At 41.1% G+C, this 13,589-nt stretch overlaps 1 protein-coding gene across 2 annotated transcripts in view; it reads left to right on the forward strand.

Moving 5' to 3' along the window:
* Positions 1-13,286, forward strand: part of LOC129899713 (arginyl-tRNA--protein transferase 2-like) — a 29,837-nt gene extending 16,551 nt beyond the window's left edge. For both annotated transcript variants that reach the window (XM_055974743.1, XM_055974744.1), the window contains exons 6-7: positions 12,120-12,435; positions 12,842-13,286. In XM_055974743.1, the coding sequence (XP_055830718.1) occupies positions 12,120-12,435; positions 12,842-12,958 (433 nt within the window). In that variant the 3' untranslated portion in view covers positions 12,959-13,286. The remainder of the gene's footprint in view (positions 1-12,119; positions 12,436-12,841) is intronic.
* Positions 13,287-13,589: the final 303 nt, after the last annotated feature.

Here is a 13,589-nt window from a genome sequence, read left to right on the forward strand (position 1 = left end):
ATAGGAGTAAGAGAAGTCAACTTTTCAACATTAGAACTCACCAATGCATCAAGAAGCTGTTGTCTTCAATAGAACATTAGAAACAATAGATAGACTCTCCCTTACATTTGGACTCACCTGTACAGCTTCGTTTCCACCCCTTGAAGTTATACACCACCTTTCCAATGTATTGTGGAATTAAAATAGGAATTTGCATCTTGTCCTTGAGAGGGCTCAAAGGCAGGGTAATGAGAATTTATTTGACTAGAAGGCATAAATTGATTCTTAAAAGCCATGAATGCAGATAATTTTATGAGTTTAGAATGGTTTATTGGGGAGAGGGAATTGGAGAATCAGAAAAGCAGCTGAAGCTGAAAATGGTAAGCTAAGCCGATGCATAGGTACAATTGGAAAGAAAGTTTGTTGGAGTTGCCTTGAATGTGGTTTTGATGATGAAGAGAAAAACATTTTGCACAAGATGATTTCATTTGTTCGTCCCCAACATGAAGAGATGCTGAGGTTCTCGAGTTATGTGAATATGTGGCTTTACTTAATCCATTCCCACTTTCTCTTTTCCAAGGATTTAATTAGTCAAAAATTAGCCAGCCACGGAGCAAATTCTAATTAACATGGCTTGGATATAAAACTCAATTTGAAATTATTTTTAATTTGTTGCATCCAACACTGTACCAATCTTGTCGGTGTCAGCTTGGTTGCTGACGCGGTGGGAAAAGAGGAGCATCAAGAAAGGGCTCTGGATAATGATGATGTGAGCTTCTGGACGATGATAGCTGAGTTGTACTAAAAAAATGTTTTTTTTCGTCAGAGTAAAATGACAAATTTGTCGGTAATTTAATCAGGGGATAGGGAATTAATAGGGGTATTTTGGGTAAAGATAAAATGGGCATGAGTAGGTTAGGGGATAAATCATGATGGGTAATTGTTCTGAGATCTTCATTTATTCCTCTTTGTTCAGAGATGGCATTTGGTATTGCCATGTATGTGATTAACTGATACTTGCTGGTTGGCATTTGGCATTGCCATGTATGTGATTGACGAATACTTGTTGGTTAACTGATGCCTAGTTGTTTTGAATCAGTTGTTAAATAGATGGCACAACTTTAGCTTACTTAGAGCATGACCTTAGATAAGAGGGTGTTGAGGTCGCGGATAGGATAGAAGGTTAGTAGGTAGTGGAGTGTTGTCTTGCTTTTCAATGGGTTTAGGCTTGGTGGTTTCTGTCGTAGTACTAGCCTATTCTTGTAGTGTCTTACTTTTGCTTTCTGTCATCATCTGTTGTTTATGGTATTTCGGTTATTGCACAATTTTGTTGTTATTGTTTCTTTATTAGTTGCTATGTCTTACCTTTTCATACTGTCACGACCCAATTCCTCGGGTCATGATGGCACCTGCTAACTCCCCCCGTAGGTAATCCTAACCCTTAACCCTTAGCCCAGAACCAGAGGCAACGGGCTATCAAGCGGAATATGAACAAATAAAGCGGAAAATAAATAGTAATGAGAACAACAAAATAATACACAAGGAACCACCCCAAATTAGTCAGTAATCGAGCATCTAATCAAAACAGGAGTACAGGCTTATAGAATACAAATAGATAAGTACAGATGGTCTTCGAAAGCAAGTAAAGACTAGTTCTAATCCAACTTAGATGGAAATCGGCAACTCCGGATGCCAGGAGCTCACCAAATTCCGAATCAAAAGCTGCTCCTCACCAATCCAAATCAACGACGATAACCCGTAGTATGATCTGTAGGGGGAAGACGTGTAGTATGAGTACTAAACGAATGGTACTCAGTAGGCATAGGCCGACTGAGCTCCACAGAAAAGCAAGTATTAATAATATATAACCAGATAAATATCGCACAAGTAATTAATCAGGAGCTAATACAAGGTAGTACATGAAATAAGGCAAAGAGATAGGATACATGGATGAAAGTGCGCAGTCAAGAAACGCACCTGAAAGCACAACCAACAATCTATTTACAATAAGAAGATACCGTAGGAGTCAACTAATCAAGAATGTAATACTAACTGTCACTGCTAATCACATAGCCACCTAAGGATTAATCCAACTGAACCTAACAGAAAAATACCAATAACAACTCCAGACTATGACACCCTGCAGACCAACTAAAAATACAACAAGAGATAAATACAAATGTAATCAAATAATAATCGACCGGATGCCTATACCCCCAAAAGGTACAAACATACCCCTTGCTCCCATGAATCAGGGGACCAAACAACAAACAAATATACTGGTGATAGGCGATGCTAAGGAATGCAAGTTTGTAGTAAAACCAGTAACATCATCAGTGGCTCTCAGAGATCACAACAAGCGTATAGACCCACCCCGACCGTCGGCCTGCCAGGTAGAACCATTGTAGCTCCCTCATCTAGTTCAGTGGTGCATCGGCTAGAGGGGCCCATAGGGGACGGGGAAGTCCATATACACTGCCTGAGCCCGAAACAGGTCTTATATAAACATATAGCATCCCGTAGTGGTACCGAAGAGGGAGTAGCCAAGTCGATGTAGAAAAGGGCGACGCCGCGCCGGGTAGTCAAGTATAGGCTAAAGGCATCCCAGATGCAGCCAAAGTATAAAAAGGGCGGCGCCACGTCGGATATCAATAAAAACTGAGAGCATCCTTGATGCCTCTGAAACCGTCAGTATAAAAGATGTACGTCCTCGACGCCTTGTAAATCTCAAAACCAGTGTTCAAATGATCCAGGTGGTACGATTCGCATTAAAACCAGTTTAAAAGTAGTAAACGTGTGAGAAAGCCCTCTCAAAAGTAGTAGTGAAAACTCATGAAGAAATCGGGATCGTACCACAAAACATGTGAAAATGTTCAATCAATGCAAGCATGCCATCATCAGCATCCAAACAAGACACACAATTCGAAGAGTAACATCAAGTCATACCATACTATCGACGCAAAGGATACAATCGCTCCTCGAATACGGCCTCGGGCCCAACAACAGAGAATAGATATAAAAGCATCTCTAGCCTACTGCTAAACAAAAGCGAAGAAATCGGGAAACGGCTAATCTCAGATAGGGGGAGAAAATATCTCTAGGATTGACGCCTTACCCAAAATATACCATCTCAATTCCAACTAGCACAACTAAGCCAAACCTATGGCTACGGCAAGCCACATAGGTCTTAGGCACTAGCATAAAGGTACACTATCCACAACAAGTCCTACCGAAAGCGACGCCTAGCTATAAGGGCGGTACATCACATGATAAAGCTTCTTTGATTCAAACCTAGCCTAAGGCCATCAATGTAAATCCTAAAAAGGATAATAATGCTAAGGCAATACCATAAATGAGGCACATCGCCTAACTAAGGATTTCACGGGATTATTCTAGTCTAAGACTCAATCGGGAATCAAGAAAATGAAATAGAATGAGAAATCTAATCTCGGCAAATACCAACCTATATCACATGTAATATATATTAAACAATATCTAATAAAACTCAGTCAAAGTGGGAGATCGTAACCTACCTTGCGATCACGCATGCTCTGAATCCACCAAATTGACATTTTCTACCTCCGAATCACCTCTTATTGACGCCACGCTGACAAAATGTTGATCACCTCGTCAATATGGGCGTTTAGACACCAAAATCACTTAAAACAAAGACGAACCAATTTCAAAGTCTAAAGCGTGAATGTAGGACCCGCAATAGGAATTCTGAAATTGACTCCGTAAAAAGGTTTATTTTGCCTCCTTGAACTTGTATCCCTAAACGGAACACAATTCGGGGCTCGAAATAGCCCAAATTCAATTCATGCCAGAAACCCACCATTACAGCTTCAAATCAAGCTTGGGAAGCCCCTTTGGCGAGAAATTTACCTCGAACGACGAGTCTTTGATGATCTCCGAGCACTCCAAAGCATAGTCATGAACTTCTTGAACATACTAAACTTCGAAACACCCAAAATAGAGCTCTGTAGCTCAAGATATTCAACTCTGAAAAATTAGAAAAAAAGTGGAAACATGCATGACTTATACGGTTGACGACGCGCGCGAACGCGCATGCCAGCACGCCCGTTTGCACGAACGCGGCCTACACCGCACCCAGCTGGCGCCACGCAAAGGCGGAGGCACGTGGCTGGGCTCACTAGATATGCTACCAACTGGTTTTTTCCTCATTTTCAAAGTCACCGATAGGATGTTCGATATTCGTTCATAACCCCGTGCGCTCAAACAGACTATGCTACCCCACTTAATTTGACATTTCGGACTCAACGTCGCAGTCGAAATTTCTATTGGTGGTCATCTCGACAAATATGGGTCCCACACCCAAGCGTCATTTTAAGCCAAAATCCACTAGGGAGCTCAAAATGAAACCAAAAGCCTCGAGAACCGCACAAAAGGTCGTTCTAGACCAAGCATGTTACCAAAAATGTTGATCTAAGTCAAATTTAGGCTAAACCGTAAAGGCTAAAATGCCTAATGGCTCAAACTCACATCAAAAGATCGGGACTTGAGCCAGACATGCTACTAGCCTTACATGAACAATCCGGAGCTGATGGAACCATCAAAATTTCATTTTGAGGTTGTTTTCGTGGAGTTTTGACAGCAGTTAATCGTTTATACTCCAAATGCTCCAAAACAGGAAAACGTGCATAAAACCCATATGAACGACCAGATAACCGAATTGTCAGTATCAATAAGTCATAAATGACTTGGGGTCACTATAGAAAAGCTCAAACGCTGAAAAGATTGGAAAACGGAGGAAATGACCTAGAGGGTGATTACAATATCCACTACTAAAAGAACTTTCGTCCGGAAAAGTAGAGGTGTAGTTACAGCCTAAAAGCATGAAAAGACGAGGGTACCCACCTGCACACTCCGCCAGATCCTTGGACACTCTCTCAGGTCGAACAATGCCTTCTTAGAAACTCCCGTTGAGAGGAAATCCTCAAATTCACTTCCAACTTCAAAAACTCCAATTTTTTTTTGGGCTCTAACTCTCACTCAAATGACCCGAACTTGACCTCAAACTAGATTCATCAAAGGAAAACCATATGAAACTTGCTTACAGAACCATACAACACAACCTCGAAGGGGTCACATACTTCAACTGAACCTTGGGATGACAACAACCCAAACTAGGGAAGCAGCTCGGGGCAAAGCTCGAAATTCCAATCTCGTTATCGAAAACCAACAATCCAAGCTGAAACTAAGCCGGTAGGAGGTGCACAAACATGTTAAACTGATTGGTAATGGTCCAAAGGCACCAAATCCCATCAACAAACACCGCAAGCTACCGAATATGACAGAAGTGAACCTCGCATCCTAAACAAATTAAAAATCACAGATTCCACGAATTACTTTGACCTTATCCTATAGATAAACCTCCTAGCCAACTTCCTATCCTCCAGCTCAGGCTACCTCTGAAACCACCAACGAAAACCATTGCTCCAACTACAAGTGGCAACCAAAGCCTCGAGAGCTATCAACACAAGTAATTAATCAGGAGCTAATACAAGGTAGTACATGAAATAAGGCAAAGAGATAGGATGAGAAATCTAATCTCGGCAAATACCAACCTATATCTCATGAAATATGTTAAACAATATCTAATAAAGCTTAGTCAAAGTGGGAGATCGTAGCCTACCTTGTGGTCACGCATGCTCTGAATCCACCAAATTGACACTTTCTACCTCCGAATCACCTCCTATTGCCGCCACGCTGACAAAATATTGATTACCTCTTCAATATGGACGTTTAGACACCAAAATCGCTTAAAATAGAGACGAACCAATTTCAAAGTGTAAAGCGAGAATATAGGACCCTCGCTAGGAATTCTAAAATTGATGCCGTAAAAAGGTTTATTTTGCCTCCCTGAACTTGTATCCCTAAACGGAACACAATTCGGGGCTCGAAATAGCCCAAATTCAATTCATGCAAGAAACCCACCATTAAAGCTTCAAATCAAGCTTGGGCAGCCCCTTTGGGGAGAAATTTACCTCGAACGAGAAGTCTTTGATGATCTCCGAGCACTCCAAAGCGTAGTCACGAACTTCCTGAACATACTAAACTTCGAATCACCCAAAATAGAGCTCTATAGCTCAAGATATTCAATTTTGAAAATTAGAAAAAATTGAAAACAAGCATGACTTATACGGCCGACGACGCGCGCAAACGCGCATGCCATCACACCCGTTTTCGCGAACGCGGCCTATGCCGCGTCCAGCTGGCGCCACGCAAAGGCGGAGGCAAGTGGCTGGGCGCACTAGATGTGCTACAACAATTTTTTTTCGCATTTTCAAAGTCACTGACAGGATGTTCAAAATTCGTTCATAACCCCGTGCACTCAAACAGACTATGCTACCCCACTAAATTCGATATTTCGGACTGAACGATGGAGTCGAAATTTCTATCCGTGGTCATCTCGATAAAAAAATAGGTCATAGGGAGCTCGAAATGAAATAAGAATCCTCGAGAACCGCACAAAAGATCGTTCTAGACCAAACTCGACATTTCGGAGCTAACCGCACTAACGAAATTTCAATCCGAGCATGTTACAAAAAATGTTGACCTAAGTCAAATTTAGGCTAAACCTAAAGGCTAAAATGCCTAATGGCTCAAACTCGCATCGAAAGATCGGGACTCGAGCCAGACATGCTACTAGCCTCAAATGAACAATCCAAAGCTGATGGAACCATCAAAATTTCATTCTGAGGTCGTTTTCCTGGAGTTTTGACAGCAATTAACCGTTTAAACTCCAAATGCTCCAAAATAGGAAAACGTGCATAAAACTCATATGAACGATCAGATAGCCGAATTGTTAGTGCCAACAAGTCATAAATGGCTTGGGGTCACTATAGAAAAGCTCTAAACACCGAAAAGATCGAAAAATGGAGGAAATGACCTGGAGGGTCATTACAATATCCACTACTAAAAGAACTTTCGTTCGGAAAAGTAAAGGTGCAGTTAAAGCCTGATGAAAGCACGAAAAGACGAGGGTACCCGACCTGCACACTCCGCCAGACCCTCGGACACCCTCTCGGGTCGAACAACGCCTTCACAGAACTTTCGTTGAGAGGAAAATCCTCAAATTCACTTCCAACTTCAAAAACTTCTCCAATTTCTTTTTTGGGCTCTAACTCTCCCTCAAATGACCTGAACTTGACCTCAAACACTAGATTCATCAGAGGAAAGCCCAAACTACACCGAAACCACTGAAATAAGAAACAAAGGCCCTTGACAGATGCAACTCGAACTCATAATTCAGAATACTTGCCTTAAGCTTCCAACTCCACCTTCTTCTACCACCCAAGGGCGTTGTGCTGGTCCTTAGCTATCCTGAATTTTCCAACACCATATTAAACTTGCTTAAAGAATCATACAACACAACCTTGAAGGGGTCACATACTTCAACTGAACCTTGGGATGACAACAACCCAAACTAGGGAAGCAGCTCGGGGCAAAGCCCGAAATTCCAATCTTGTCATCAAAAACCAACAATCCAAGTTGAAACTAAGCCGGTAGGCGGCACATAGACATGGAAAACCGATTGGTAATGGTCCAAAGGCACCAAATCCCATCAACAAACACCGTAAGCTACCGAATATGACACAAGTAAACCTCACATCCTAAACAAATTAAAAATCACAGATTCCACGAATTACTTTGACCCCATCCTATAGATAAACCTCCTAGCCAACTTCCTATCCTCCAGCTCAGGCTACCTCTGAAACCACCAACGAAAACCACTACTCCAACTACAAGTGGCAACCAAAGCCTCGAGAGATATCAACACGATCGTAGAGAATCGATAACAACCATGACAAGGCACAATGAGAGATCACACTTTCCAAATTCCCAACTGACCATAGTAAGCACCAAAACCCTCAAAAGAGAGCTTCAGAAGGTTGAACGAAATATGAACAAATAAAGAGGAAAATAAATAGTAATGAGAACAACAAAATAATACACAAGGAACCACCCCAAAACCTGACATCAGTCAGTCATCGAGCATCTAATCAAAACAAGAGTACACAGCTTGTAGAATACAAATATAAGTACAGACGGTCTTCTAAAGCAAATAAAGACTAGTCCTAATCCAACTTAGATGGAAATCGGCAACTTCGGACGCCAAGAGCTCACCAAATCTTTGAATCAAAAGCTGCTCTGCACCAGTCCAAATCAACGACAATAACCCGTAGTATGATCTGTAGGGGCCAGTAGTGTAGTATGAGTACCAAACGAATGGTACTCAATAGGCATAGGCCGACTGAGCTCCACAAATAAAGCAAGTATAAATAACATATAACCAGGTAAATACCACACAAGTAACTAATCAGGAGCTAATACAAGATAGTACATGAAATAAGGCAAAGAGATGGGTACATAGTCGAAAGAGTAGAGTCAAGAAACGCACCTGAAAGCGCAGCCAACAATCTATTTACAATAAGAAGATACCGTAGGAGTTAACTAATCAAGAATGGAATACTACCTGTCACCGCTAGTCACATTGCCACCTAAGGATTAATCCAACTGAACCTAGCAGAAAAATACTAGTAACAACTCCGAACTATGACACCCTGCAGACAACCTACAAATACAACTAGATATAAGTACAAATGTAATTAAATAATAACCGCTTGGACGCCCATACCCCCGGAAGGTACAAAAAATGAAAATCATACCTCCGACCCCTATAAAATTGGGTGACCAAACAACAAATAAATATACCGGTAATAGTTGATGCTAATAAATATAAGTTTGTAGTAAAACTAGTAACGTCATCAGTGGCTCTCAGCGATCATCAATAAGTGTGTAGACCCACCCTGACCCTCAGCCTGTCAGGTGGGACCCATGTAGCTCCCTCATTCCGTTGAGTGGTGCACTAGCCAGAGGGGCCCATAGGGGACACGGAAAGTCTGTATACATTGCTTGGTCCTGAATCAGGTCTTATATAAACATATAGCATCCTCGTAGTGGTACCTGAGAGTGAGCAGCCAAGTCGATGTAAAAAAGGACGAAGCCGTGCCGGGTAGTCAAGTATAGGCTAAAGGCATCCCAGATGCAGCCAAAGTAGAAAAAAGGCGACGCCGTTCCAGTTGTCAATAAAAACTGAGTGCATCCTCATGCCTCTGAAACTGTCTGTATAAAAGGAGTATGCCTTCGACGCCTCGTAATTTTCAAAACCAGTGTCCAAATGATCCAAGTGTTATGACTCCCGTTAAAACCAGTTTAAAAGTAGAAAAAGTGTGAGAAATTCTTCTCAAAAGTAGTAGTGAAAACCCATGAAGGTACTGAGATCGTACCATAAAACATGTGAAAATGCTCAATCAATGCAATCATGCCATCACCAACATTCAAACAAGACACATATTCCGAAGTGTAACCCAAGTCATACCATACAATTAAGGCAAAGGAATTAACCTGGGATCCAATCACTCCTCGAATACGGTTTCGGGCCCAACAACAGATAATAGATATAGAGGTATCTCAAGCCTACCGCTAAACAAAAGCGAAGAAATTAGGAAACGACTCAATCTTAGATAGGGAGAAAATATCTATAGGATTGACGCCTTACCCAAAATATGCCATCTCAGTTCCAATGAGGACAACTAAGCCAAACCTACGGCTACGACGAGCCATAGATGTCTCAGGCACTGACATAAAGGTACACTATCTACAACAAGCCCTACCGGAAGCTACGCCTAGCTATAAGGGCAGTACATCACATGATAAAGCTACCAACGCTCAAACCTAGCCTAAGGCCATCAATGTAAATCCTAAAGAGGATAATAATGCTAAGGCAATACCATAAATGAGGCCCACGTCTAACTAAGGATTTCACGATTATTCTAATCTAAAATTCTATTGAGATTCAAGAAAACGAAATAGGAAGAGAAATCTAATCTCGGCAAATACCAACCTGTATCATATGCAATATACGAAACAATATCTAATAAAACTCAGTCAAAGTTGGAGACCATAGCCTACCTCGAAATCGATCATGCATGCTTTGAATCCACCAAATGGAGGCTTTCCACCTCCGAATCATCTCCAATTGCCGCCACGCCGACAAAATATTGATCACCTCGTCAATACGGATGTTTAGACACCAAAATCACTTAAAACAAAGACGGACCAATTTCGCAGTCTAAAGCAGGAATGTGGGAGCCACATCGGAAATTCCGAAATTGACTCCTTAAAAGGTTCATTTTACCTCCCTGAATTGGTATCCCTAAATGGAACACAATTCGGGGCTCGAAATAGCCAAAATTCAATTCATGCAAGAAACCCACCACTAAAGCTTCAAATCAAGCTTGGGCAGCCCCTTTGGGGTGAAATTTACCTCCAACATCGAGTCTCTGATGATCTCCGAGCACTCCAAAACCTAATCACGAACTTCCCAAACACAATGGACTTTGAAGTACCCTAAACGGAGTTCTATAGCTCAAGATATTCAATTTTGAAAATTAGAAAAAAAATTGAAAATGGGCATGACTTATATGGCCGACAGCGCGCGCGAACGCGCATGCCAGCGCGCTCGTGAAGCGAGAACGCGGCCGGCACCACCCGAACGCGAAGGAAAGGGGCTGGGTGCACCAGATCTCCTACCAATTGGTTTTTTTCTCATTTTCAAAGTCATCGACGGGGTGTTCGAAATTCGTTCGGAACTTCGTGCGTTCAAACCGACTATGCTACCCCGCTAAGTTCGACTTTTCAGACTCAAAGGCGCTGTCGAAATTTCCATTGGTGGTCATCTCGACAAAAAGTGGGTCCCACACTCAAGCGCTATTTTAAGCCAAAATCCATCAGATAGTTTAGAATGAGACCGGAAGCCTTGGAAACCGCACGAAAGGTCGTTCAAGACCAAACTCAGCATTTTGAAACTGACCGCATTGGCGAATTTCAATGCGAGCATGTTTACCAAGAATGTTGACCAAAGTCTAGCTTAGGCTAAACCTTAAAGGCTAAAACGCCAGATGACTCTAACTCGCATCAAAAGCTTGGGACTCGATCCGGACATGTTACTAGCCTAAAATGAACATTCCGAAGCTGATGGAACCATCAAAAATTCCATTTTGAGGTCATTTTCCTGGAGTTGACAGAAATCAACCGTTCAATCTCCAAATGCTCCAAAACAAGGAAACGAGCATAAAATCCAAACGAACGACCAGACGAACGAACAGTTAGTACCAGCAAGTCATAAATGACTTGGGGTCGCTATAGGAAAGTTCTAAACGTTGAAAAAATCGGAAAACGGAGGAATGACTTGGAGGGTCATTACACATACCTACTTTGATTTGTTATATTCGAGTTGAGGGTCTTCCGAAAAAGCATCTCTAACTCCATTAGGTAGGTTAAGGTTTACCTACACTACCTACCCAGTTCCTCTTGTGGGATTTCATTGGGTATGCTGTTGTTAAATAGATGACCTGATGTATTGTGGCATCTAGTGTGAATGACTTGGAGCCTAGTCTCTGTGCATCTTATATGCTAATAAGCTTCATTTTGTCATTTTCCGTTGTGGCCTAGGCATAGTATAGGACAATAACATAAAAAGATTATTAATGTCATGACTAGTTGTTTTAAAAGTGCTATATATGCTTATTGCTATCTAATCCTACACAAGAAAAGTGCCATCAATAAGATATATATAAAAAGGGTTGTTAAAGGTTTAACACTTCTGTAGTTGTAGCTGACAAGTGGTTGTGTCATGTGGACAATCAAGCCCTTTGACTGCCCGATCTTATCACCTAGTCCGTAGTACTATTTTCAACCAACTGAGCCAGTATGAGAGCCTAAATGACATGTTTTTGGATAATTTAAGGCTAATGTTATCTTTAAACCTTTTTTATGTGTGTAATTGCTGGAACCCCAAATTGTGGAGGTTTATCCTGTTCGAAAATCAAGCCACACGGCACTTCTTATGTAGCTTAATCATTTAGCTGGCGGGACCATGAACTTCAGCTGTTTCTATTGTTTTAATTAATGTGTGTCTTAAATGTTAATCGTTTTTCTTGTTGAATAGTGGTATTATTCACTAATACCTGGTATTGCAGAGCCTTGGTCAGACGGGTTTTGATACCAGCCTAATTTTCTTTGTTCCAACTGACAATATTTCTTCTGATCAGGTGGGTTCCATTTGATGTTGCCAAGCCACTGCTCAACAGGAAACCGTACATGGTTTTGTCTAATTTTGCCACACAAAATGGACAGCCTCTTCCACCTAGTAACCTTGAGAATTATGAGGAGCAAAATGATGAACAACACTTTCACGGATCAAATGATATTTTTGTTGGTGAAGATGAGGAAAGGGATGAATTTAATTATGAAGATTCAGATGACAAATTGGTTGCTGAGAGCAGTAACATCCAACTGCCCAAAGTAGAAGATATAGATGTTGGTAGCATTTTGATTGGGTTGAAGGAAGTTCGTCTGAGATACAAAGTAATGCTAATTGACCTGTCACAATAACTTCCCTTTGTGCTAAGTAATGTAGTCCTAATTATAGTTACTCTAAACAGAAAAATGTGGATCACAAATGAAGTCATTTCTAAAAATTATGTGCTTTGAAATGAAAAATGACAAACACAAATGAGAGAGCAAAAAAAGTAATTAATACTGATTTGGTTCGCCAAGATGGTTATCCCATTGAAAAATTAGGCCTTAACAGATTGAGAGACTTGACATGCTGCTACTTTTTGAGTCTCTGCTTGCATGTATTTGCAGCTCCTAGTACTAAAAGGATAGCTTCAGTTAGCGTATTATTTGGGAAAATCATGCAAAAATATTCTTTACCAGCTGTCTTTACCTGTTTTGTGCTTATAAGTAACTGACCTTTTTCTTTCTTAAGGATTTGAGGCAAGCTTTTGGTTCTGGTGAAAGGCAGTACATGGAGACTCATCTGCACAGATACATGATGGCTGTTGGTGCAGAGCTCTCTGAACGAATGGTTTATTCGTTGGGCTGACTCTTCAATGAGTAATATAGTTTGTGGAATTTTAGTGCAAAAAGTTCTTGTCCTCATTGGGAATATCACGTCCTTCTGGAGTTGTTGGTAGAGCTAGGGAGCCTGGGAACGCTGCCAGAAGTTTGTTTTTCAACCGTGTATTCCATGGTGTGTTTGTGGATTCAGAGAATTACTTTTAACTGTTCAATTAAGCTGCATTGTGCATTTGTCACAACATAGAGACTTGCAGTTGGTACGTTGTTGCTCTGCTAGTCGAACTGGTACAAACAAGGATCAGATTGGGTGGAACTGCTGAACTTGGTACTTTATTGGAAATCTTCAAGGATTATGTGGCTGTCTTTACCTCTCTTCCATGTTTAAAATGAAAGCAGAACCTTCTTCATCTAGCTTCCTTGCAATGCAATAATAATTTTGGTAGAACGTTCATGAAATTGTTTGACATAAACGGGAAAGTGCACGAGTAGCCTATTTTGATGCCGCCATTTAAGAAATATTCCCCACAGATCATATAATGCATGAATAGCTGATAGCTACATAATATTGGGACAATAATACTTTTAAGCGTTATTTGGACGATAGTACCTCCTAAGATCTATATAGGTGTGATTTCAAGCTCCACAACTTTTTCACC

Source organism: Solanum dulcamara, chromosome 8 (genome assembly GCF_947179165.1).
Source record: "Solanum dulcamara chromosome 8, daSolDulc1.2, whole genome shotgun sequence".
In the NCBI taxonomy this organism is placed as follows: domain Eukaryota; kingdom Viridiplantae; phylum Streptophyta; class Magnoliopsida; order Solanales; family Solanaceae; genus Solanum; species Solanum dulcamara.